Here is a 27920-nt window from a genome sequence, read left to right as displayed (position 1 = left end):
AAAAACCCAATAAGCTTTTTTGACCGCTTTTTTGACCGAATCCTTCAATTAATCATCCGAATTATTCCGAATAATTCTCCGTCCGAATAATTCCCGAATCCGAATTTGTTAACTATGATCCTGTGAGACCAAATGATGTATGGTAAGCGTAGAAAAAAAAAAGTTGTTTCTACTGTTACAGGAAAACAGTGAGAGAGAGAGAGAGAGAGAGGACTTACCTTTGTGAGCAATGATGTCTGGAGCAAGTGATTTGCAGAGTCAGGACTAGCATATATGCTCAAGATCAACGATGATCAGGTAGTTTGGGGTCCATAGCAAACATGGAGGGCAATGATCGGGTAAACCGAATGGCAATGAAGGGTTCAATTTTTATCGAAAATCAACAATGGGTGAAGAATATTCTTATGCAGAAATTGATAAGTAAGGCTCTTTAGATTAAATTAGACAAGCCTGTCAAGATGATGAAAGATGAGTGGTTAGAGTTGAAGTGATCTAGTGAACAATATAATCTAGTTTTATTTTGAGGATAACATTCTTTGTGAGGTCATTGGTTGGTAGATCCGAAGGAAGTTCGGGTAAATCTGGAGAGCAAGTATAAGTCTAAGTCATTGAAAAATTGATTATTTTAAAAGAAGCAGTTGTATGGCCTTCGATTAAGAGGAAGCGAAATTTGAGGTGCACTTAAATGAGTTCAATATGATGTTGACAGAATTATCATCTTTAGATACTAAGATTGAAGACAATAACAAGAAACTTCTTCTGTTTGTTTCGATACGCAGAAACCCAAGAAAGGAGTGAATTGGGTATAAACAAATAGCGGCACATGGGTTAAGAAATGTGATACCATGTTATTCATAAATATAGGACAAAGTTTTCCATCACCATGTGATGAAGTTCACCGTGTGGATCGAAAGGACATGGCTCAAGACCCCTCCTCCTGTCGAGCATTCACTGTGACTATGGCTTTAAGAAAATTCAATCCTAAAATTTAATTTTGTGCAAATGACTAGAGGAAGTGGCTTAAAATTGCAATGAATGCCATTTTATTATGTTATATATATTTACCTTACATTGAAATTTTGTATCTTTTACACTTTGAATTCAACTTTGAGAAACCATCTTTACTCCATTTTTTATGGTGAAAATCTTTACTCCTTTTAAGACTCAACTTTTGTGATGATAATTTTTTTTAGTTTATGTTATAATTAAGATGGGCAAGAGCTATTCTTTCTTGTCCATCATGCAACAGGACATAAGCAGCACCCATGTACATATAAAATGTTAATTGATAGTTGATACGTAGAAGAATTCCCTTCCACATCCGAAAAAAACAAAGAGTTGAAGATTTCCTTGATAAGGTGTCATTTTCCTTTTACCTTTTAAATAGAAATCAACTAGATGATTATGAAGCAACTTCCAAGTTCATATCTAAAAAAAAAAATGGGATAAGTGAATGAAAATATGAATTCTTGTCAGTCAATAGGACGATGGTTGGTTAGGTCGAATTGGGGATTATGTGGATAGGCGTACAATTTCAAGTTCGATTCTCCATCTGTGCATCTGTGATTTAAGTGAAGATCGTGACAGTAGATTGCTGGACCAGTCTCCCTAAGGATTAGTCGAGGTGCACGTAAGCTGGCCTGGACACCTTGATTAACAAAATATATATATATATATATATATATGAATTCTTGCCTATTTATAGTTCTCTCCGAACCAACTTTAAAGCCTTGAAAAGCTTTATGGCCCACCAACTCGTTGGATCATACTCAAATGGGGCACCTTTAAATTTTAGCCGCAGATATAATTAATTCTAAATCTAAAATTTTTTATAATCTATAATTTGAGGAAAAATTTAAGTAGCTAAAATGTGTTCTTAGGTGATGAAATTGAGTGGTGCAAAGAACTAAGATGAGAGCTAGAATCTGATGGATCTATACATCAAATCCAAAGAAAGCCAATTACTTTGGGAAGTTGTCGCTCACTTTTTTTCTTGCTTTTTTTTTATGCTTTAAATCTTCTTTTAGGCACTGACTTGACTGGAGTGAGGTAGATAGATGTCTAATATTAGAAACTCTAATTTCAGGAAAAAGGCTAATGTTTGCCAAGTGTTTTGCACTTCTCTCCAGATAAGGTAGGATAAGAACTCACCCTTAGCTTTTTCTCACTTCATAATTAAACAAGGTCTTGCGGCTTCATATGTATGCAATGGAGTTGACATATTGACTTTGTTGGTGTGCGATGTCTTGTATTCCGTCAGAGTTTAATTCAGAGAGTATTGGTGCAGTACTTTGACAAGCAGGATGGTGATCCCACTAGCCAGTTAACGGTATGTGGGGGTTACAAGGGGGCAGGAGCCCCCCCTGCATAGCGGCGGTGTAGGGGATAATTTTTATTTGAGGGCAGTTTTGTACTTTTCAGATTAGAGTTTTTCACTATATATTTGTAGTGAGGGTTTATTTCTTTGTGATGCAAGAAATACTGAGAAGTGTGAGGGATGAGCGCTATAACCCTATTCTCCATTAATAGTGAAGCAGGATCTCATCTCATCGGGGACGTAGGCAATCTTGTCAAACCTCGTAAATCTATGTGCATTGCTTGTTCTTGTTTTTCTATTATCTTTTGCATCGTTTTAGGGTTGCATTTCTATAGACTCTTGATACGGCTCCTCACAAAGCCTTCTACAAGCATGCAATTTAAGTAGACATAATAAAATTTAGTTTCCCTTTTGTAATTACTACAAGAAAAAATAATATCCTCACAGCTTCACTCAGATCAGGCAAATCTCCAGCAACTACACCCTCCAATGACCAATCAAGAGTTGGAAGGGCTTGATCACACATCCCAACACCTATCAACACTTGGGGATGCGTATCCAAACCCTCTCAATCCTTGAATAGATTGTTAGAGGATCAGTGATGTTGGAGAAAATCTTTTTTTACTATTTATGCTTGTTTTCTTCACCTTATGATGATTTTCCCTGAATCATAATGCCAAGTTATTAATTGGATTTTTTCAAATTTAAGGTACACAATCAAAAGTGAGGAGGGCCTTTTGATGAGGAGAAAAGCACATGAACTCTATTTGAGCATATATGTGGGTTGTGTCCAGTCATTGGACAGAAAAAGGAAAGGGGAGCCAGGAAAAAAGTTGTAAAGTCATACTTGTGTAGCTTTTTGCACAGGATATGCACTGTACTTTCCCTTTTTTCTACAAAAGCAGAAAATATTATGAAGATAGAACGTTGGATTCAAACATATTATTGCATGCAATATATATTAAAAAAAGAAAAATGTTGGGTAACACAAAATTCCTTTTTTTATCACAGCAATCTAATATATACTCTTAATTAATATTGTCTCCTCTTGTTAATTTTGATGTATATGCTTTTATTTCATAAGACTCAAACATGATCTTGAGGGTTTTTTATTTATTTTTTTTATTATTTATTTATTTTAACAATAGGTATCCAAACCTTCGACCTGACTATTCCCACAGGGTCATACTGACCCCACAATTGCATGGATCGAGTCATACCGAGGTTGATCTAGAACTAGAGGTTTCAAACTTTCACCATCTTCCATAGTTGATTTATAGAATTGATTCAGGCTTTATGTAAAATTGGTCTTTTAATATTTTCTTCTTTATCACAGTCAACAGTGATGTACAATGGAACAGTAATCTATATGCTTGAGGGATGGTAGTCCACACTAATACTATTAATTAATTATATTGATCATCATTCTCTTTCCTCAAACATGTGAAGTGATAGAAATTAATTTGATTGCATTTAATTTAATGAGCTTAGAAAACTCACTTCATCAGTATTGGAGTTCATGTAATTTGAAAATTAAGATTTATTTTTTATGCATCTCCAGAAATTCAAGTAATGACATGTACTATTTCCGCCAATAATTTTTTAGCAACTAACATATACTGATAATTAACTATAGTGAAAGAGGTTTTCTTATATAATGAAGAATTTTATAAAGTTACACTGTGACACAAATGGCAGAAAGAGTGAAAAAAAAATAAATAAATAGAAGAAAAGCATTTGGAAAGAGAATATCATATGGAAGAAGAATGATTCTCCTTGGTTTCAATAATAGGTGAAGGGGTAAGTGAAGGTGATGTGGCCAATGAGTTGGCCACATCATCATTATTATATTTGATATCTTGCAAAAACTATAAGAGCTTAAATGTCTATCTATGAAATATCACTTCTCAGTAAGGTAATCACCTAAAAAAGAATTCTGAAGATTTCCAAATAGATTTACTCACAAAAGGTTGGTGGGTGTTCAATAAGAGCTGAAGCTCAGATCCTCATTATCTACATATAAGGCACTCTTTATTTTAGATAATTTTGAAAAAAATTTCTTTGATTTTCAATGAGTATGTTTGCCGATCATTTAAGGATATTACATTTTATTAATACATTGCATTTCTATGATTGTTTTTTGTGGTTCCTTACTTGTATTTAAAGGTGAAAAAACTTATTCTAATTGGTATATCTAATCTCTCTCTTAAGTCTCACAGTCTATAGGACGGTTTGTGTTGCATTGGTTCCTTGCCTGGTCAAATTTCTATCATGAGTATGGCCTTCCTATATGTGGCAACAAGTGACATCTCGTAAAGCCTCCAAATCCGGGTAAAAGTATGGGTGCTGACCCTCTCAGGCCACCGTTAAATAACGGTTGGTCTTCCCATTCTCCTACATTCATACATACACAACGGAAGTTAATCTAAAAACATAATACGTTCTCTACAATGGAATCTAAACCATAAACATCTGAAAGTCTAAACGTGTCTATACCTACCATATACATAAAACATACAACAATACCACTATAAAGTTATTACAACCATCTCTCTAATCGTACGTTGGTAGAGTAGGGAATAGTCCCTAAATTTCCTGGGCTCCTTTCTATGAGCTTCCTTACTCTTTTTTTTTTTCTTGCTAATGGTGGGTATCCAGTCCTTCGGCCTAACTAGTCTTACAGGCCCATACTAACCCCACAACAGCATGGATCGGGTCATACCTAAACAAGAAATTTCTTGCTTTCTTACTCAGTTACTTGCTTCCCACCTAAACTAGAAATTTCTAGAGTAAAAAAGTAAAATGGGTAATTTCTAGGAACTTACGATAAAATTTCTACACCATATACATCACCTAATCATGTACACCTCATGTTCATTGCATCATCACATAATCTTATCTTACTCACAACATCAGTCATCCCAGTAAATCTTTACATCATCATGCATACACATCAAATTATATAATTTAATCATTTACACCTTAGCATGCATAATCGTATTAAATTTTCCATACACATTTTCATCACAAAGCTTTAAAAAAATAATTCACGGTATTACACATCTTCAAAGGAAATCAAGAGCCTTGTGCAAAATTTTGTGTCCATTGTTTTCCCTATTTATTGGAGAAGTCTATGGGAGTTCTAACAATAATTTTGGCACTTATTGGAACACCCTCTGGGTGATATTTTGAAAGACGAATGAGCATCAAGCATAGAGGATCTCAGAAACACCCATGAGCCTATCTTGGAGAAATCAAACTAGGGAGCTTCAGAAGAAGAACCAACCCATATGAGCTTCAATGGAAATCAACCTTTGAGAGGTAAAATGTTTGTTCTTATGTTGTTATCTCCCTACATAGAGGGTTTTGTAATGACCATGTATTTGTGTATTTGTGTATTTGTGTATTTTCCTTCTAGACATTGTTTGGTTGAATTGAGAAACTCAACATCTTCTTTGATGGAGTTTGTAAAGGTTAAGTGTGAACCTTAAAACACTCATGTTTGGAGTGAAACGATAAGAAGCACTAGGTTTGATGGTGAACCTTGGAAAACCATTGGGTTAGTTGTGAGCCAAGAAAACAATTAGTGATTGTGTGGCCAGCCATATAAAACTTCCTTATAAGGGTTTTGATTTCTACCCGTTGAAGCAATTGAGTTAGTGGAAATCCAAGGATTTAAGAACTTCTTGGAGTGGATGTAGGCAAGGTTGTCGAATCACCATAAATGCTTATATCTCTCTTTCTTTCTGTTACTCTTATCTTAATACCCAATTCGCCCCCCTCTTGGGTTGCCACTTGATCCTATGCATATTTCATCATAGGCCATGTTTGATGCACTTTAAATTTTAGGTGTCAATGTTGCATACATTTAGAATTGATCATTGTCATTATAGTGGTTATTTATAGGGTCTTAGGTATGGTACTGGGGAAAGGGAGATTGTCTATTTAGATGAAAATTCAATACATATGCAGCAAAATGGATTAGAGAATGATAACAACATAAAGCATAGGTAGGTGGGATAACAGGTCAACATACTTGTTATCATACAAAGACTTCAAGAAGTAAACGTGAGAAAGAGAAATGGACTACCTATATTTTATGTAGTCCCGTGATCAAACCTTCACCTTTGCAACTAACTTCTTAAGGCCACCGCATGAGAGTTTTCATCTCGGACTGACCTGGTCCTGTGTAAGCGGTATCACAATGACCCCAAGGATTTGGATTAGTCGGGTCAAAGATCCGGACACCCTGGGTATCAAAAAAAAAAAAAAAAAAAAAGAAGAAGAAGGAGAAGAAAAGGACTACAAGAGCTTCAATATGTGATTAAGAAGATAGATTGATAATATTGCAACAAGATTGATAGGTGAATTGGAAAACCTTAAACATTGGTAGGTGCAAAAATTAGAATCATACGTTCTCGTATGAAAGTATAATAGCTTGTTTGTGGTTGATTGGACGAAAAATTATTTTTCCATAGAAACCAATAAGTTGATACATAAATGTGTATTGTGAATGAGTTATACCAGTACCTAGGAGACAAAAAGGATGATGAGACCTTTCTATTGTGTGTATAAGAAGATAAAAGTTTTTTATACCAAAATTTTCCACAATATCAGATATGACTTACAATTAATAATTGTAATCTGTTAAATCATTTTCAAAAGTATAATCAACTTCCTATTAAAAGAAGAAAGTTGCATTCTTGCAGTCATTTTCTGATTATTGATAGAGGAGTTAGGGAACTTACCAATAACATATTTTTAAATGAGGTAGCTGAAAGTCACATATGAATTTTACTTAAACCTCAAAAGACAACACATACGAGGCCTCATGATTATAATGAAGAACTTAGTAGTAAATTTATTCTCTTGACAGCTCAAGGGATATGATTAATCCTTCATTCTTTGAGTTCTTGAGAGTATTGTCAACAAAGAAATCTCTGGTATCTACTACTAGGGCTAAGTTTTTCCAGCAGCATGGTGCAACAAGGAATTGATATTAAGAATTTCCCAAATTTTAATTAGGCAGCCGATCGTTTAATTGGGTGACATGAAATATTTCACAAAATGTTAACTCTTTTGTGGGGGAAGATTATTTGAAGAACAGCTTAATATTAAGTATTAAGGGGTTAATCAATAACAACCTTATCGTAAATGGAAATCTGAAAAAACTCTGCAATTTTCTTGATTTTTGCATGCTGGCTCCATAGAAATTCCTGGACAATTTCATGCAACTAAGAATAGCTTAAAAATGCTAAAAATGGTTCATTAAATACATTATTTTGTGTCAGAACTTGTTTTATCTAAATTACATTCTTATGAAATAAACATTTTCTTAATTTTTAGAAGAAGATAAAGAAGCAAGAGCTGAGATTATGACAGTTAAATGGCATTTATGGTATTAGGTTTTTGCATTGAAGACCACATCATTTGAAATCCTTTTGAGCACCAAAAGATATATTGAGCATGTGGTCCCTTTGCAGAGAATTATTAGTTTCTGTGGGGGCTAGTGGCCCAGTACCTTCTTTGCTTTCTTCGCTTCTACCTGAAACTTGAATACAGAAATATTCTTTTATATATTTCCTCATTTCCTTCTCCCCCCCCCCCCCCCCCTTCTCTAATTCTCTCTCTAAAGAATTATCCATGACTACATTGAATGGACCTTTTTCTTAATTAATGAACATTAAAATAATAAAATACCTTTAGTTATAATATGTTTTCTTTCTAATTGAAAATTAAGTCACTTATAAATGGATAGATATAAACTAATGGTAATAATCTAATAGAATTTTGAAAAAATAACTGAAGTTGTAAAAATGTTCCCTGAGATTATAAGTTTATTTCTTTTTGTTTTTAACTATTTATTCATATTTTACCAACTTCCAGCACTGTCACCATTTTAGTAATTCAGTAACTAACTCTATTCTGACAGTTCATACTACAGTGATAAACATGAGATCACTTCTGGCATTGATAAATCATTGGATCTAACAACAAGGGTTGATCTATACACATAAGTGTAATGCTATTGTTCGCATTGATATTGTTGTTTGAAAATGTATATGGTGGTTTCAAGGGACAAAAAGAAGGGTTATTTTGTGTTCTTTCCCTCCTTAGTTCTGTTTTTGGTAATTGCTTCAATAAAAATTTAAAGGATTATTTATTGTATCCATTTCTTTGTTCTGTTCTTTTCTATTCTTTGCATGATTGGTTCTTATTAAGTACGTTTTAAGGGATTACTGCTCCGTTGATGAGATTACCTAACACTTTTATTATGGAAATTATTAAGAGAGTAAAGATGTGATACTTGGTACCCTCAATGTGGTCCTCACAATAGATGCTAAGAAAAACAGATTTCACCTCTGTAATTTTGAGTACATTAAGCAAATGTGAACCCATCTGCTTGGAACTCAGTCATTTATCATGGATGATGTGAGATATGTTCATATGGAGAGCATTGATCACAATGGTGTCATTAGCATCAATCTTAAGAAGTCGTAAACGAATATTACCAAAATTAATTTCAATTCTATGAGATGTTTGGTGCAATTTTGTACATGAATTGTGTTGAATCATCTAAGTATATTCATATTGGCTTCATATTTTCTCAATACATGCATGCATTGTTTTAGACCTATTCTAGAAGGTAGATACAAGCAGACAGACAATGATATGATTGAGTCATTTAGGTGAGTGATATGAATGTGTGTGGTGTTCATGTAAATGGGGGGGAGGTGGAATTGTACAATACCATGGCTATTAGGGTACTGGACCAATCAGCTTGAGAGAGAGAGAGAGAGAGAGAGAGAGAGAGAAGGAATGGGGCCAAGCCCATATATCACAATCCACATTGTTGTCCTTTTCTGCAGCAAGTGATTGTAATATCTTAATTTTACTTAACCTAGCTAGCTCTCCATTAGAGGGTTAACTACTGCTTTAAATAAGGTCTATCTGTAATTGTTTGAGGATGAGAGGGTTTAATTAGCCAAGAAGGTACATTGATGATATATATAGACAAGGAATAGGGATAGTAGCCTTCAATGCTAATGGGAAACATCAGCAAAGCATCATACACCCTCTACAATGATCAATCACTTGTCATGGCCATCTCAACAAGAAGTGAGCATGGTAAAGTGACGTGTCCCCCATTCAATGTCCAGGACAACCAAGATGCATAAAATGTCACTAGTAACCATTTTGGGTTGGTGGCCATAGAACTTCTTCAAGGTAGACTAAGAAATCTCACATGAACAGGTGAAGGGCCAAGGTGGAAAGGAAAGGAAAACAAGATATGTGGGGTAGGTGGAGTAAGAAATCTCACACGAACAAGTGAAGGGTCAATGTTGCACACAAAGAGTGGGAATTTCATATATACATAGTCTCAAGCTTTGTAGCCTTTTGGAGGATGTTCAGAACATAGGAGCTTCACATAAAAGAGGGTAACAAATACACAACTTAGAATTGCAAATGCTTCTACACTTTTTACCATAAATGAGAAGGAATAGGGAAATATAGGGCTAGACGTCACCCATAGTCACCCATCTTAAGATTCATATATCAAAACCTTAGCATCCTCAAATAAATAATAGAAAAGAAAACAAGAGAGAGAGAGGGTATAGTCCAATGCTGCAAAATACTGTGAGATGTCATATTCTTTAATCAAAATTTTGACCTGTGGTCATGAGATGAGAGTCAGAAATCAAATCTTAAACAAAACCCAGTTTAAATCAGATGGAAACCCAGTGAGAGAGAGAGAAAGAGAGGAGTAGAGAACCCAATTTGTTTGGTTTTGCTTCCTTTTTCTCAAATCAAAACTATTAATTTTTAGGGTGCAACATAGACCCAACATCTTTTTCACCTCATTAAGCCATCGCTTTCCTGAAGTCGCTTTCCTTCCGGGCTCCAATGCCCTCCATCTCATATACATGAGCATGGTTGGCCATGCCCTGTGATGAGTGAATAACAAGTGCTCTTCTTAGTTTTCTTGGTGCTCCTTCCATAACACAGATCCATTCAGACTCTCAAAAAATAGAGAGAGAGAAAGAGAGTGAACCAAGTTTGGTTGATGATGATGGATGGGGGCTTAAGCCTATAATTATCTCTGTTATAACAAGTCCCTTCCATTTTCTGCATCTCTCCAGTGCAGAGCAGAGCTCTAGCAAAGGAGAAAAAAAGAGAGTTTTAAGAGAGAAATCCTTGTTTCCATCCTTAGCTAGCTACACTACAGTCTACACAACTTCTTGGTCTCATCTACCGGGTGAGTATTCAAGCTAAACAGTGCAATCTACCATAACAGTGCCGGTTTTTTCCTCTCTGAGCTGGATCAGTTCTCTTTTAGCATCAAACCCAATTCAGGACTCAACTGGGTAAAAGTAAATTAGCGATGCAAAGGCTAACAGAGATCATTTAATACTTTTGGTGCTCTTATTTTTGCTTGTTTCAGCTTCACCACGGATTTCCCAAATCAAGCAACGGAGGACTCTCCCAGAAGGAAAATGGGAAGGGGGAAGATCGAGATCAAGCGTATTGAGAACACCACCAACCGGCAGGTCACCTTCTGTAAGCGCCGCAATGGTTTGCTTAAGAAGGCCTACGAATTGTCTGTCCTCTGTGATGCTGAGGTTGCTCTCATCGTCTTCTCCACCCGTGGCCGCCTCTATGAATATGCCAACAACAGGTTTATTTACTTTCTCAGCTCATCTATTCGTCAGATGCTTTTCTCACACACCCTTTGAGGTAGTGAAGAATTTTGATTTTCTTCTATTCTCTTCTGGGTTTTCTGTTTAGAGATCTCAAGGATTGATTTGGAAAGAGATATTGATGCTTTTATGTACAGAGTGAGTTCCTGCAATAGATATGAGAAAGGGGTTATTATAAGCCATAAGAAATTAAATTCTTTTGTGCAGCTGATAATTGAAGTGAAATCTTAGTTAGTTCTTCTCTCTAGCTAACAAAGATTCACTTGTCTTTCTTCCTTCCCTTTTGTTTTTTTTCTAGTATTAGCTTATCTTTTTTATGCTTCTCTTTGCGTTTTTCGTCTGGGTAGATAAATAGATCCGTTCTAATTAGATAGAAATAGTATTGTTATGGACTTGTAGTTGAAGCAGCAGCAACAGCAAGAATGGCTAGGAAGAGATTACAAGTCCTTGTATCTCTCCATTGTTCTCTTCTTTGCCATTTCCTCTCTTTTTCTTTGTTTATTCCTCCTGCACCCACCCCCCCATATCTCTCTCTCTCTCTCTCTCTCTCTCTCTCATGTCAATCTTCTTTGCATAAGAAGGCATGGTACAGGAAAGCTGTCACGCTCTTATTAGCCCATTTCTCAGTCTCTTTGACAATTCCTTAATAAGCGTCATTTCAGTTAAACAGATTCAATAAACAAACAAAATATACTGTCTATGAAGAAAAAAGTGTTCTTTTTCTAATCTGAAGAACGAATTAGGGTTTCTCTCTAAACACCTTTGTAAAGCTTCTCCCCAGTCCCCACCAATCAAAACCAGATTAGCTTCATCGTTATTCTATCTCTTCTGTCTTTCTCTTCTTATGGGTCTTTCTTAGATCATGGGTTTGAGGTAGGTTTCAAAGAAGATTAGGGTTTTTTTCTGCGTCTTGTGTCTGTTTCCACATTTAAGAATCTTCGGTCACGGCACAGTGATTTTTCAGTTCTTCTGACAATAGGCATCCCGATTCCCATACTGGGTCTTTTTCCTATTTGTTTTCTGAGCTAAATTTCGATTTCCTCTTTAAAAATTTCTTTCTTTGGTGTTTCTACTTAGATCTCTTTACCCTTACAGCCTCTCTCTCTCTCAAAGTTCATGAATCTCTGTAGCTGCATACCCCAAAACAACAAATAAGTTCAGAGAGAGAGAGAGAGAGAGATGGGTCATCATTTCTGTAGAGCCGTGTGAACTCACAGTCCATATTAGAGTCTTCGGAAACTTCATTCGGGGAAGAGCGCAAATGGGTTTACCCTAATCTATTAGTTGCTGAAGATAAACAATAAAGAAGCACCAGAGAGAGAGAGAGAGAGAGAGAGAGAGAGACTGAAAAGTAGGGGCTTGCAGGGTGGGGATGAGGGTCGACATGGTACGAAGACAAGCAGCCAATGGGAATGCGTGGCTTTTTCGTGCATGGGGAGTAAGCAAAGCAAACGATTGGCTGCTGGTCGTGATGTTTTTTACAGTGTTGCAGAGATACGGAAGGTAAGAACACAGATAGCCATTTAAATAAATAGTTCAAACACTACTGCAACAACCGAGACAGAGAAAAGGAGCAACAGCTCTCCTGTCCATGGCAGATTTGGGGTTTGGGTTTTCTCGAGGTGGGTAATAGAGGGTCCTAGGGGACATTACACATCGTGTAATAGGGTTGAGTTTACAAGTTTGCTGAGACCGCACATCCAATCATATTGTGGGATCTTGTGCCAGCTTGGCAGACACAACCAATCACTACTCGAGGAAATTAAGGTAACATTTCTTCTAGGAAACCGGTCTCCTCCGTCCTGCAATTATCTTACTATTATTTTATGGACTCACACTGAAACTGATACCTCTGACCCAATGAAGAACTCAGAACTGAGAAACCTCATTTATTTCATTTTCTTTCTGGTTCTTTGATTTCTTATTTCACTTCATTATTTTATTCTGTAAGTCCTAATTGTTAAATCTTTTTTTTTTTGGGTTAAAGTGGTTAATTAAGTTCCAAGTACTTTTAGCTGTCATTAAAATATTATATAAACAGTGTTTCTGGGAAGATGTGAAAGATTATCCTGGCCGTTAATCAAACCCCATCTTTGCCATTTATAATGCAATCTTATCCATTGAAATGGATTTCATGATAAACTTGTTTTGTTGCAAGTATATGGCTTTTTATTTTGTGTATTTACTGTACAAATAGCAGTTGTCTCCCCCACCCCCTTAAAGATTAAGACATAATATATGTTCTTAGGGTTTGTATTGCTCATACTTTGATCTGGGTTATTTATAAGAAATCATGATATGTCTATCTTTGTTGGTTAGAAGCTCAAAAGGTGACTTGCTTTTTCAGTTTTGATTGATAACTCCTAACCTGAAAATATAGAAGGGAAAAGGTGGCCATTGGCAAAGAATGCAAAAACTGTTGTTACTTTTTCAAACTTTTCTTTCATTTCTTGTTTTTTATGGATAAATGATTTCTTGAAAGCAACCTCAAGGCAGGAAACTACTGTGGAAAGTGTACAGACTCCTATGTGAAGGAAAGAAAAAACAATACAACATATGCATAGCAAAAGGAATGCAAGATAGATCATATAGGTGGACAAGGGTAGAGTGACTCTCTTAGCCCTCCTCTTTGGCTTGGTCATCAGCCAACTTGGTGGAAGAGTTAGATTTCCAATGAAATGACTACAGCACTATCAGGGAGGGGCATTGCAAATTATATGTGTGGTGTGTGTTCTCCTTTTTTGCATTGTATAGTGATATAATCATTTGTTTCTGATCTCAAATCAATAATAGTGATTATTATTATTGTGATAATGAGAATAAAAATTAATAAACTAGTTATAATAGTTCTCATCTAATATAACAATAATGGGTGAATATCATCTAGTAGAAGCTCACTATATTATCTTGCATACAAGTTTAGCTCCACCATGCAGCTTCAAAAGATTCATCTTTGGTTAGATAGAGACATTATTTGGTTGACAGCATATTTATTAGATGTAAATATGAGAATAAGAGCTACAAAGATTGAGTACCTTTATGGAATAACCGGGTTAGTTATTCATTTAATAACTAGAATATAATGGTGTGGCATTTTTTTTTATATGAAATATTGGTGTGGTAACCAGTTTAGGGGGATAGTCTCCTTCTAAAGGTGTAACGCCTAATGTCTATTTTTAAAGAAATGATTTTGACTTAAATGTATTTTATTTTGAAGTGTTGAAGATAAAATTTAAACATGGTGACAAAGAAAATGCTTAGTGTTTGTGATGCAATTCATTTTGAAAATCCCTTAGCCTTATGCATGTGAATCAGCAAATTGTACTTCTAATTTTGTAAGGTTAGATTCCTATTGAGGTATTCTTGGTTGTTAACTACAATGAATTGGTACATTGTGATACATTGGAGTTAAAAGGATTTAGTTAGTAACAAATCGACTAATCGTCGTGTCTCATACACCATATTTCAAATTCTAACATTATTGAAGATTCAATAGTTTTTTAAATGCATTTCAGTCTGTCACTCTAACTGGTTGCGGGTATTCTCTGAAGGAAAATTGTGCACTTAAATACTTCAAATTGAACATTTTCTTGATGAAATAAACCCTCACAAAAAGCTTGAATACTAGGACTACACCTAAACAATAAACAATGGAGTTAAGACAAGAAGGTTAGCAGGGTAAAACAAGTTCATTCAGAGGTTTATCCCATAGAAAAAGCAGTGTCTTTCTCAAATGTTCTAATAAATCACCCTTCAAGGTGCTTAGCTCTGAGCCCTTGGAAATTTGAATTGACTCCACTCTAGAATACAATTTATAGGTGTTAAATCAGATTTATGTTTCTATGTACCTATGAAAACCTGGGAATGAATTTTGCAATGTGGATTTATCTAATTTTTGGTGTTGGAGAGGGGGAGTTGTAAATGGAAACTTAATTTATAAAAATGATTCAAATTTTCCATGAGTTAATTCATTCATAAGCTCAAAGTTTAAACCACTTTTTTGCATAACAATTTCTCCCTTCTTGATTGAAAACTATTTTCTTACTAAAATAGACATAAGTGCATGCTTGTACATACAAACTATCATGCGTCAATCTTCTTGCTTTGGTTCAGTGCAAGGACTCTTGAAAGCAACAACTAAGAAAAGCCAATGATTATGTGCTTACTCAATAAATTTCTTGGCTAGTTTTCTCCACATTTTTCTCAAGACTAATTATTTTGTATTTTTATTCTTACACTTATAAGAATATTATTAATTTGTGTTAGGTTTTGATTTATGATGACATATTTTCAAGTCCTTATTCTTGATCAATCTTCAAGGTATTAAAAGATGTTTTCACCGTACATTAGTCAATCATACCAAGATTGACAATTTTAACTTTTATTCATCGAGACTCTTTTGTATTCATTTTGTATTTCTAAATGTTAAATATTATTGACAAGTATATTCTTAAAATCTGATTTAGAATACTCTCTGTGGTTAGTTATGCAACTGTACCTATATCTTTTACATTACAAAATCTGCTAGAAAATTATTAGTTGAAGAAAGATTGCTTTTGTAAGGTCAAAATACTGACAATCAGAGTTTCTAGTACCATAATTTCATTTTGAGTGTGGAAAGAAGTGAATCATAATGAAAACATTGTGGAAGTCTGAATTGAGAAGTGGATTTCCCTAAGAAAACAATGGTGCTAAGTGATAAACCCCTTGATATTACCCAATTGAATATGCATAAAAGAGCATAAAGAAATATGCATCAAATGAAGAATTTAAAATTTAACAACAGTGGAACCGGATTCATGCCACCCTTCCTACTCAAGTTTTCCTTCACCACAGAACGATATCCATCCTTAACTATTGTTTTTGTTGAAATGCTCTCGTGGATATTGATGTGTAACTTTAGCCACTTTATGATGGGTAACGATATCGTAAAAATTGAGGAGAGAGAGAGAGTCCACATAGTGATTACATTAGATATCTGGGGATCAACCATAAATAAAGAAGGCAACATAGAGGATGATATTTTACAGAGAATTAAAGTGGGATGGTTGGAGTGTTGACTGACCGGCGTATCCCTTTTAAGGTCAAAGGAAAATTCTATATGATTGTTGTGTGACTAGCTATGATGTATGGTGCAGAACGTTGAGTTGTTAACAAGTGTCATAGAGAAGCTATGTATAACTGAGTTGAGGATGTTTAGATAGATGTGTGGTAAAACTAGGAAGGATTAAGTAAGGAATGAGCATATTAGAGCTGATTTGGGAGTTGTTCTGATTAACGAAAAAACTTGGTGAATGCCAATTGAGGTGGTATGGCCATGTTCAAAGGAGGCCTAACGATACCCCTATAAGGAGGTGACTTGATTCAAATCGAAGAAGCTAAGAGAGCTAAGGGCAAGCCTAAAATGACCATAAGCAAAGTGGTGAGGAATGACATGCAAAGTTTTGGGCTTGTCTTAAGTATTACCTTGGATAGAATCTATTGGTGGGCAAGGATCCATGTTGCTGAGCTTCTCCTAACTTGTGTGGGTTGTGCCTCTTTCCTCTTACTCTTATCTTTCTTTTCTCACTTTTCATCTTTTGATTTTTCCCTTCCACCAATTTTGTGTGTGTGTGTGTGTGTGTGTGTGTTTTATTTTTTTATTTTTTATGGATCCATGTAGGCGACCCCATTAAGTTGGGGTAAGGCTGTGCTTGTTTGTTTGTTTTCTTTCAAGGATATTGATCATTTTTTTTTTCACCTGCTGTTTTTCTAAATCATTGTGGGAGGGTGTCTTAAGAAGTACTGGCCTTCTCTTAGACTTATTTTCTCCACCGCATAATGATATCCATCCCTAACTGTTGTTTTCTGTTTTGCTGTAGTTATCAGTTTTTACCTATTTGTATTATGTTTCTTCCCCTTGGGTTTAATATAATAATTTCTCATCCAAAAAACAGAACCAGATTGACAATAGATGCATCTCTATCCTATCAACAAGTAACTTAATTAGTCCTATCTTTATGATCTATACTTCCATGCCTCTCTAAAATAGCCCCATAACCAAGCTCTGAAGCATTTTCCCAATTCCATAAAATTGAGTGATAATTTTAATATGCTTGAATTGTATATACCTAAGGAAAGCCTAAATCATGAGCATTTGGAAGCCCCAAAACACCATTTTGTCTGTAAATGCTGAGGTAATTACAAGCAAGCAATGGTGTAAACTATGAAATCTTTCTTACTCACAGATTGGAGATTTTCCATGGGCTTATTGTGAGGGGTTTCCAAACCCTAAAGTTTGGTAGTTCATAAAACTTAACTTACCACCAACAAGACTGAGCTTGGATTCTCCTGTAAAATCCCAGTTTGTGTTTTTGTGATGACAATGTTTACGTGTGTGTGTGGGGGGGGGGGGGATATGATCTTAAATGGCTTTTAGTTACCAGATGTTTTCTCTATGTTTCTCCCTATAGGACTATATAGCTTGAGTGCCTCCACACCCCCTCCCAAAAAAAAAAAAAAAAAACTTTGAAGATATTGCTTTCTAACTAAGGCAGTAATTGCATTTTGGTTATTTACTTAAAGGGTAATGGCTGGGCACGGTGCTAGGGTGCCCAACTTGTGTCACTCTCTTTCTCTTTCTTTTAGAAATGACCCCTATGCAGCCCCCCCCCCCCAATTGGTTGAGCTGCTAGCTATAGGAAAGCTAACAATATGCCCAACCCTCTCCCTTAAATGATTTTTTCACTGTTTTAGTTATTGTCTTAAGAGTTAGGTTTTCTATGCATTTGGTAGGAGGTTTTTTTTTTTTTTTTTTTAAGTTCAATTTATAAATATAACTTCAAGGAATTAGAAGTTAAGCATGACTACAAACCCCTCATTTCCGTTTGACTATGTTATCATATTAGATACATGCCTTACAAGATGTGATTTGAATGATTTTTCCTTTGTACCATTGTTTCAAGGTGAGAGACATGTTTAAGATATGAAGTTAGGAGACTTTTGGTCAGATTATTTAATAAAATTATAGATCAATTGATAGTTCCATTGGAAATTACTCAACAACAACAACAACATGAACAACAACAAAGCCTTATCCCAACTTAGTGTAGTCCGCTACATGGATCGAAGTAAGGACAGAGCAAAAGCAAAAGTGAAAAGAAAAAAATAGGAAAAAAAATTACAAAAATAGTAATGAAGTAGAACACGGCTAGATGGGATCTGTTACACTGATCCTGGCCCTCCAATCCACTCTACCCGATGCCAGACTTGGAGCAATGCCTAATTTGTGGATGTTTTTCCTTATCACTTCTTTGATGGTCATTTTTGTCTTGTCCCTAGCTCTTTTATATCCTTCTATTTGGATTGATCACATTGCTGGTGCATCTGATGGCCTCTGTTGAACATGACCATACGATCTCAAACGAATTTCCTGGAGTTTATCATGAATTGTGGCAACTTCCAAGTCTACTTTAAAGCTTTCATTCCTTAATTTATCTTCCTAGTTTTTTCAAAAATCCATTTTAACATTCTCATCTCACTACAAACAACTTATTTATTTGCCACTTCTTAATTGCCTAACGTTCCGCCCCATACGTTATAGTCAAGTGTACTACAGTCCTATAGAATTTTCCCTTAAGTTTTATAAAGACACATCGGCCGCACAAAACTTCAGACACATTTCTCCACTTCTCCTTCCCACTTTAATTATTTGTGACACATCATCCTCTATACCTCATTCCTTGTTTATGATAGATCCCAAATATCTAAAAAATCACATTGCAGTGTCTCTCCCCCCTCAATTTTCACCATGTTATCTATTGTAGTGTGGTTAAAGTTACATATTATATACTCCGTCTTTGTTCTACTTATCTTAAAGCCTCTTGATTCCAAGGTTGATCTCCATCATTCTAATCTAGCATTGGAATGAAATTACTCATAAAAACAAAAAAACAAAAAAACAAAAAAACAAAAAAACAAAAAAAAAAAATCTATTGGGTTTATAAAGACAATGTGCATCAACTCATCAATTAGTTATGCCATCATACTATGGTTTTCAAAGTTCAATTAGTCTAAATTATGGAGCTGGAGCCATTGTATTCTCCTAAATGATCAAAATGTTGACCTAAGGAACTTCTTGCGATTATAATGGACATATCTTTGTTGAAGTCTGTTATTTCATTGAAAGAAAATGTTTCTGAAGAAAGATAAAAGATCAAATCAAGCATAAGTGGTAGAAGAAATGTATTTTAAATATCAAGGGCATATTTGTCGAACATAAGTGCCTTGGACTCGTGTGAATGACTAATGTAAAAACTAAAAGATATAACACAAGGATTAAACAGAGAAAAACCTTAGCACCAAAGGAGTCAAGTACCATATGCCATGTCCCTCCACATGCTAGGGTAGAAGCCTACATTAGCACAAATCTCCAGCAAACAAAATTGTGAGTAAAAACCCTAAGGAAAGTTTATATACATGATGCCAGACTTAGGTGAAACATAGGCACAGACTCATGACTTCTGAAGGCGTAAGAATTACATGAAATCAAAATTCAAAATTGAACCTCTTTCTAAAATTTAAATGCCACCCTAACAACCAAAATATCTGAACCTCTTGAGGCTTCTAGGTTTGATTTATCTTTCGTAATTTCAATAAAATAGTTGCTTCCTTATTTGACTTCCCTTCTTTGATCCCTCTAAGGAGATTATAGACTGACTTGTAAAAATATGGGAGCTAATTTTTTTAAAATTAGTCAATCTAATTCATAAAGTTGATGTTAATATAGTTTTACTAGCAGAAAAGTTTACTAAAAAATGATGGTGATAGTTTTCCTTTTATCAGTTAATCAGTTTCTTGTATTCTTTTTTATTACTAATAAGAGTAAAGTTAATTGCATTATTTGCAAATGAAATAATTGTATCTCTGCACCCTATGATAAGGCTAAAATATATAGTATCTGAAGGTCATTAGAAATGCATTATAATGTTGGTTGTGTTATTTCTTCAACTTTTGCAATGCTATCTTTTTTTCTACAAAAAAAAAATAATAATAATTTACCATTCCGGGATATTGAATGCCTCACTCTATTTCTAGTAGATGAATAATTTTTTTGGCACCATGCTTTTAAAATCTTTCATTGGAAAAAAAAAATGTTTTTTTACTTAAATTACTAGGATGTTGTACAAGCAGGGAAAAGTATTCCCAATGAACAAGTACATACATATACATGCCAAAGTGTGACATTATAGATTTTTTTTTTGGGTGGAAATTAGAGTGGAGCATTGTGGCCCAAAACTTGTGGTGTTTTGTTATCTTACCATTATGGGGAAAGATGTATAAGTGGAGGGGAAATGAAGCATAAACCCTGATAAACTGGACATCATCTTTGTTCCATAACTGGAAGTACTGAGATCCACAAATAACTTGCAAATACAACATCAAAAGTATGAATCAAATGTCACTTAGAACAGATCTACCTACATGGTAAAATATTTTCAATTGCTTTCTTTATGTAATCTCCAACTGAAAATGCACCAATTCTTGCAATATCACTTAGTGGCATTTTGCACCACGAGAGGCATAACACATGTATTTCTTAGCTATATACAACATCTCATGGAGTAACATTATACAATGAGAGACACCTCTCAATTCGAAACTACTTGTGCCATATCTAGTAATTGTGCTCACTCAGATCCATGTTTCACCATCTATCCTCTTGTAAATGTTGAATTAATAACTGATTCACCAAATCTTGTATTCACTCTGAGGAAATATATGGCATCCAAGGCTAGAAGTGTTGCTGATAATATACTGAATAGGAAGTCATTTATAAATTTTTGAAAAAATTGGAACTTCTTAGGATTTATTTGCATGAAGAAATTTTTTTGTTGAATGTGCTATAATTTTAAATGGTGTTAACATTTGGATGGGATTTTTTTTTTCAGCTTTTTTTTGCCATTCCTTTCATGTGAAGATGACAGAATAGATGATGATGTAATGGATAACTCAGGTTTCTTGTAGCTCTTTTTATCGGTATCTCATTATGACTAATTTATGTGGTTTCATAAACCACTCCAATAGTCTTTTATATTGAAGTGTGATATTACATGCCTGCATGCATTTATGCATCAGTTCATGTAGTTGCACTCTTTAACATGGAAGGGAATACATTCATCTGCCTCTTGTAGTCTTCAAATCTTACTGGAAATGGTCAATTTTCACTTTTGTTAGTGAATAAGTTGTTTGCTTCAGCTAAGACAGCTTATATATATTTTTTTACTTCTTTTCCTTTTGTAGCATTTATACCAACTCAAAATGAAAAAATTTAGCAATACAAACTAAAGACCAATATAAGACAATGCCATAAAGGCAGAAGGCAGCAAACCCAGTTGTTAATCCTATGGTGTGATAGCCCCAATACTCGAGTCACGACCTTCCCTCTCCATCCTCTTCTCACCAAGATGCTCATGGAAACACAAATTTCTCTTTTCTCTTATTCTTCCAATGTTTTTCTCTACATGTTTAAGCTTTTATCTGTTTTACATTCTTGAGTTTGACTCTTGTTACTTTTAAGTTTCTGTGCAAAAATTAAGAAGGTTACATATCATGATGAATGCAGTGTCAAAACAACAATTGAAAGGTACAAAAAGGCTTGTGCAGCTTCTTCCAACTCTGGCTCTACTTCGGAAGCAGATGCTCAGGTGAGATTATTTTCTATAACTTCCACTAAGTCATTGTAGTAATCAACTGAGTGTCACAACTTTTGTATTCAAGAGGAAAATGGACTCTTTTTTTTTTTGGTGCACTTGTAGCCGTCAAAAGAATTCATGCTCAGAAACTTAAATTAATAAGTGTGTACTTGAAAGCACCATAATAAATGTTGTTGAATTTGTTTTCCTTTGCTCTCTTGGCTTTGGCTTTGTGATAATCTTCTGACAGACTGGAGTGTGAGATAAAGAGTTTCATAGAATGATATTTGATGGCTTGTTTTGTGCTAATACCTGAGTTCAGAAGGAAGCTAATATTCTTTCTTAGGATTATTTTCGAGAAATAGTCCTTGTACTCCCACACAAACTGACTAGTATTTAGGTTTCAGCCAAGAAAATACTTAAATCACACCCTAATAAATTCTTGAATCCATTTTGAAATTTTATCTTTTTCTTTTGTATGACAGGGTTCTCTCTCTCTCTCTCTCTCGATCACCACTATACCATCATTGGCTTCTTTCACCCAAGGGAAAAAAATATATATTTCCTAATTTTGACAGGTTTTGCTCAAAATTTTGGCTATTTCACCAATTTTATCAGGTTTCAAGCCTGGAGAAACAGAAGTATTTAGACAATTGTGTTACATTTTGATAGAAATTACAAATATTACTTCAGATAATATGTTGTGAAACGAATATGCTTTCTTCAAATTATTTTCGAAAAATAAGCCTTTTTGGTTTTAAATATGTTTAAAGCATAGAAGGTTTCAAAATACTTCTCTTGTTCTCTTTGATAGAAGATTTTTGTTTTTGTGTCTCCCACAAGGTTTGAACCCAGTATCTCTCCAAAGTTTTTTAGGCAAAGCATTTGTGTATGGGAACTTTAGTCCCACATTAATGGAACGGTGTCATATGTCCTTGCCTAATCCTTCACAAAAAGACAAATTTCATTTTTACAATTGATAAATTCTCGGGTATGGTCCTTGCCCAATCCTATCAATTGGCTCAGTCGGCAGTTGGCACCTTTAGAACTATTAAAATTCATTTTTACTCCAATCGCTATTTTATTTTCTTCTTTTTCTGTTCCTAAAAACCCATTATAGAAGCATTAAGGTTATTTCTTTAACTAATCATATCACTTCTTTACCCTGGCCCTTTATTGGCATTTAGAAAAAAAAAATTTTCAAATTCTTTGGCCTGCACATTTCAAATTTTTTATTTTATTTTAAATTTATTTTTTTACTAGAATCCCAAACTGCAGTTTATGTTTCTCGGGTATTGCATTCTTCAAAGTATTACAATGGATTATGTGTAAAGAACACCTTTTATTAAAAGCCTCTACATTAATCTGAGTTGATATTGTTTGAGGTGTCCATTCTTGTTAGGATAATGTGAGATTTTGATTCTATTTTGTGGTCGTTTTATCTGACCATTTCTTTATAGCCTATTTTCTAATTTTCTATTTTTCTACCTGTTCATATACACCCCCTTGTGGTTGAGAAGGGTTTCGCTAACATCACAGATTATGTGAAGCAGAACACTCACAACACTATAGAAATATATCACACGGGATCCTTTTGCATTCGGAAACCATTTAAAATGGAGATGAAAACTAAAGATTATTTTTCAGATTGATGATTGAGCAGTAAGGCTTTGTTTGGTCGCCAAGGAAAAAAAGGGAAGGAAAGTGAAATTTTTAAGTCTAAAACAGAAACTTTTGTAATAATCCCACATGATTATATTACCACCTCTAAATCATTCCATATTTGGCTATAAAAGTTCAGTTAACTTTGCATCTAAATCAATTGGATTTGAAAATTAAAATAAAAATTACATTTAAAAAACATCATTATTAAATATTATAAGAAATTTAAGTATTTATAAAATCGTGTTGGATAATGATTACCAAAGTTTTTTTTTTTTTAAGGTTTAATTTTTTTTCACTTTCCTTTAATTTATTGCAACCAAATGGAGCCTTAGGTTAGCATTTTTAGGTCGGGAATCCCTGTATAGTTCACATTGTTTCCCCTAGCCCCTGGTGTGTATGTTTGAGTTTAATGATATACATATGATATCACTGTATATAAATGTTCCATCCACATTTATTTCAGTTCTACCAGCAAGAAGCCTCCAAACTACGTCAACAAATAGGCTATCTACAGAACAATCAAAGGTAATTTTATTTGTCTAGTAAGTTGATTCTCTGATGCTTGAAAGGTAAGAGATCTGGTTAACAATATCATTTCAGGCAATTGATGGGAGAGGCTCTTAGCTCAATGAGTATTAAGGAGCTCAAGCAGCTGGAGACCAGACTTGAAAAAGGCATTAACAGAATCCGATCAAAGAAGGTACTACCTTGTGATAAAACATATTGGGATCTCTTTTAGATTATATTTATGAAATTTTTTTTTTCTTTTTTTTCCTTTTTTCCTTGGGTCATATGTCTTAACTAGTTTGTTTGATATCTTCCAGAACGAGTTGTTGTTTGCAGAAATCGAGTACATGCAGAAAAAGGTAAAGGGTTCCTATATCACAAACTTGAATTCATGAAATCTGTTGCATTTTGGAATGAACTATTCATTTTTCTGTAATAAAGCAACCAAATAGCATTGAGAAGCAAATTTATAAAAAACGAAACGTTCTTTCCTCCATCCAATTCAACCTATTTAATTCCAAGTTTTGGCATCATCCAGTCTGCAATCTTTATCCTAGGAAGTTAGAGATAAGGCTGAAGACTCCATGACCAAAACCCAATAGATTTAGGTTCCCTACAGGGACTCCTTTGTTTTTTACATCTCAAAAGTGTCTAGAAAATCATGCAAGAAATTATTCAGATTTGCTTTCTTCAATATTTTACTTTGAAAGATAAGTTGTTGATCTTGTGTTTATGCAGGAGATTGACTTGCAAAACGATAACATGTATCTTCGAGCTAAGGTCATTTTTTTCTTCCATTAAAGCTACAGTATACTGATATCATGTATATTTCTAGAATTATATATGTGATTGTAACATAAGTGGAGCTTTTTTGGATAATTAGATAGCTGAGAATGAGAGAGCTCAACAAATGGGTGTGATGCCAACATCTGAATATGAAAGCATGCCTCCCCAACTGGCTTCATTTGATAACAGGAACTTCCTCCAAGTAAATCTAATGCAGCCCACCCACCATTACTCCCGTCAGGAGCCAACTGCCCTCCAGCTAGGGTAACATCTCTACAAATTTCTTGATTTTTCGTCAATTTTAGACACTAAATTTCCTGTAGTATTTGAAGTATATCTGTGCTTTTTTAATCTGCATGAATATGATGAACTCATCACTGTTTAAGAAAGTGAAGAAGATACTCAATTTGTACAGTGTACACCAACAAACAAAAATATATAAGGACACCCACATACACATATACATACACAGAAATGAAACACAATCACATTTTAAGCCAGTTAAAATTAGTTAGATGGGAGTGTTTTCTTGTGAAATGCTGGCCTTCTCCTAGGCCTATAAGGTCCTTCTCGCAACAATGGACTTCGATGCTCTACCATTTTTGTGGGAAGTCAGTTAGTGTTGTTGGTAAGATTGCTTTCTGTGCCGTGTTCAACCACATCTGGTGGGAGAGGAATATGAAAAGATGGTTCAATTCTTCGCCATCCCCGTGTGTTGAAAATGATAGAAATGGGCATATTGTTTCCTCCTGAGACAACCATCTCCCCTATACCCCTTATCCTGCCTCCCTCCTTCTCCCCTCATCGTTTGGCTTTGGGTGGCTCTTGAGTGAGTTTCTGGGCATGATTTTGTTCCTCAGCCTGTGCTTTTGCTTTAGTTGGATGAGGCTTGGTTACCTTTGCTTGGGTTTTTGTTGGTTTGATGCAACTTACATTTTTCTAATCATTCTATTTCTTTCTACTCTGTTTGCAGTTAAAATGCTTGAAGACAAATAGTTCTGGTTCTCAACTCTTAGTTCCTTAACTTGCTTTCTTTCATGTTAGGAGAATCAGTGAAGCTTCAGGTATCTGAAAATGCTAAGAACCAGGTGGCCCAAATGGGGGTTTTAGCATTTTCTATGTAGGTGGTCATAAGACTCATAATCCTGTAATGTTAGAGAAGGATTTATTTTGAACTTATTGTATTTGTTGTGCGAAAAATTCCCTACTAGCTTGGATACTTAATTTCTTGCTCTGGTATTAGTTCTCTTCTTCATTTGCTTATAATTCTTGTAATGTGTATGCATTTGCCACATCTTTTCACCATTTTGTTATATATTAGGTTCTATCATGAATTACTCTAAGTTACGTAACTTCAATAGTCCAGGGAAACAATGAATTACTGTCTTCTATACCTGTATAATCCATAAGCTATACTTTCTAATAGTTCAGACAAGCACTTAAAAATTTATGTGGAGATAGGTACACAGTGCATGATAAGGAAACTCTTTGTGTTTGTGATGATAATGCCAAAATATCAAGTAGGCGCATTCATTTTTATGTTGATCGTCATACGCCTCTTGAATTTTCTCTTCTCCTATTTTATTTGTGTGTAATGCGAATGTACTACTATAATTATATTATATTTTACTAGTATTTTAGTTATTTGTTATTGATAACAATTCTCTTGTTAAGACCCTATGAATCGATTAAAACCTTGACATACTAGAATCACGGTGATTCAATAAAGCTCACAAGTTATGCCCAAAGGTTCTCTGAGTAAGAACCATTTGATCATCACTTATTCAACGAAACCCAAAATAAACAAATTGATTATACAAACTGTGGAGAATTCTGTATTCTTGTTTCAGGGTCTTCTTGACATGAAGACAAATTCCTAAATGTTTTGTTCCACCACCACCAACCCACCCCTCCCCCAAAAAAAAAAAACTTATAATAAGTTAAGAAGCAATCCTATGGGTGTTAATTGGTTTGGTTTTGGTATATACTGTATGGTTTGGTTCGGTTCACATTTATTTGGCTAAACCAGAACCGAACCATTTACTTAACGGTTGCACTTTCTGAAACCAAAACCGTTTATTCACATGCTTATTGAAATTCGTTTATATTAATAAACGCTTCAATCTTGTACCAAATTAAATGAGGCATTGAACAAACAAGGATTTAACTACATAACTACATAATAGGAGTAAATTATTAAATAGACTGCTGGACAGCCTCTATGAATCTTAATTCTTCCCTAAATTAAACCCATCCTGTTTTGTTAAAACATCCAAACAACTAAGCAAAAGAAAATATTACATGGAGAAATAAAATACAAACAAAGCTACTAATGAACACAATTTATCGTTAGTGTTCTAAAGTTAAAGAGCATGAGGCACTAAAAATACATCAGTTAACCCCTTATTCTATTAAATCACTATATAGGTTGAAAGGGTCGATTTTGATAGTATAAACAGTTCAATTTTCACGGTGTCAATTCGGTTTGAAACCAATGGGTTAAACGGTTAAGACCAAACCAACCCATTTAGCAAACTGGTCTTAAACTTGAAACCAGAAATGAATAATTTACCATATGGTTTTGCTATTTCGGTGTAAGCGGATCAATTCAGTTTTAGTATACGATTTCGATTTCAAACTCACATCGTTAAGAAGCACAGTATAAAAACAGTTCGATTGCAAGATCTGCCCAAAAAGAAAATACTGATAAATTGAGATTGTAACGAAAATATATTGTACTGTTCATATCAAACAAATTATGAAATAATATTCAGAGACCTATACTGACATATCTAATCATGGGAATAGTTTTGAGTGTAAAAACTAAGAAGCCACTGTGTACTTTTGCCAGAAAAAAAAAAAAGAAGCCACTGTGTACTCAATAAATAAAAATTAATTATTGAAAAATATTTATAACAGTTCTCCATTTCGGTTGTGATAATCATTAAGAATCCTGAATTTTAAATGGAGGTTAAGATTCATTGTCAATTCTAAGAGATGGAATGGCAGGTTCGAAGCCCTAAACTGTAAATGACCATACTATTGTTATAAGAATCAAGGTCGACCGAGGAAAAACTTAGGGTTAGGGTTTAGAAATGGGAATGAATAAAGAGGAAAAGGGATAGTAAAATATATATATATATATATATATATTGAAAAACTATTTTCTTTCTCACCCGTCTTCGGCCTCCAAGCCCTTCCAGGGCCTAACTTCCTACACCTACTTGGTCTCAAGCATTCTTCTCTCACTTAATCATTTTTTTTTTTTTTTTT

At 34.6% G+C, this 27920-nt stretch overlaps 1 protein-coding gene across 2 annotated transcripts; it reads left to right on the top strand.

The window, feature by feature from the left end:
• Positions 1-10187: 10187 nt before the first annotated feature.
• LOC122064187 (agamous-like MADS-box protein MADS1) lies at positions 10188-25990 on the top strand. Of its 2 annotated transcripts, XM_042627900.1 has the most exons (9): positions 10188-10574; positions 10761-10994; positions 21620-21701; positions 23818-23879; positions 23955-24054; positions 24179-24220; positions 24600-24641; positions 24745-24911; positions 25621-25990. In XM_042627900.1, the coding sequence occupies exons 2-9, from the start codon at positions 10813-10815 to the stop codon at positions 25622-25624; spliced, it is 681 nt and encodes a 226-aa protein (XP_042483834.1). In that variant the 5' UTR covers positions 10188-10574; positions 10761-10812; the 3' UTR covers positions 25625-25990. The 2 variants fall into 2 exon arrangements, with proteins under 2 accessions (XP_042483834.1, XP_042483835.1); XM_042627901.1 differs by lacking the exons at positions 10188-10574; positions 10761-10994 and adding an exon at positions 11849-12519.
• Positions 25991-27920: the final 1930 nt, after the last annotated feature.

Source organism: Macadamia integrifolia, unplaced genomic scaffold (genome assembly GCF_013358625.1).
Source record: "Macadamia integrifolia cultivar HAES 741 unplaced genomic scaffold, SCU_Mint_v3 scaffold155, whole genome shotgun sequence".
In the NCBI taxonomy this organism is placed as follows: domain Eukaryota; kingdom Viridiplantae; phylum Streptophyta; class Magnoliopsida; order Proteales; family Proteaceae; genus Macadamia; species Macadamia integrifolia.
This window is presented reverse-complemented; position numbering and strand designations above follow the sequence as displayed.

Excerpts from the sequence above, each read along its gene's own strand:
- LOC122064187 (XM_042627900.1), top strand. The coding sequence starts at position 10,813 with ATGGGAAGGGGGAAGATCGAGATCAAGCGTATTGAGAACACCACCAAC. Across the intron at positions 24,055-24,178 it reads ACAGAATCCGATCAAAGAAG|AACGAGTTGTTGTTTGCAGA; the intron begins GTACTACCTTGT and ends GATATCTTCCAG. Across the intron at positions 24,221-24,599 it reads TCGAGTACATGCAGAAAAAG|GAGATTGACTTGCAAAACGA; the intron begins GTAAAGGGTTCC and ends GTGTTTATGCAG.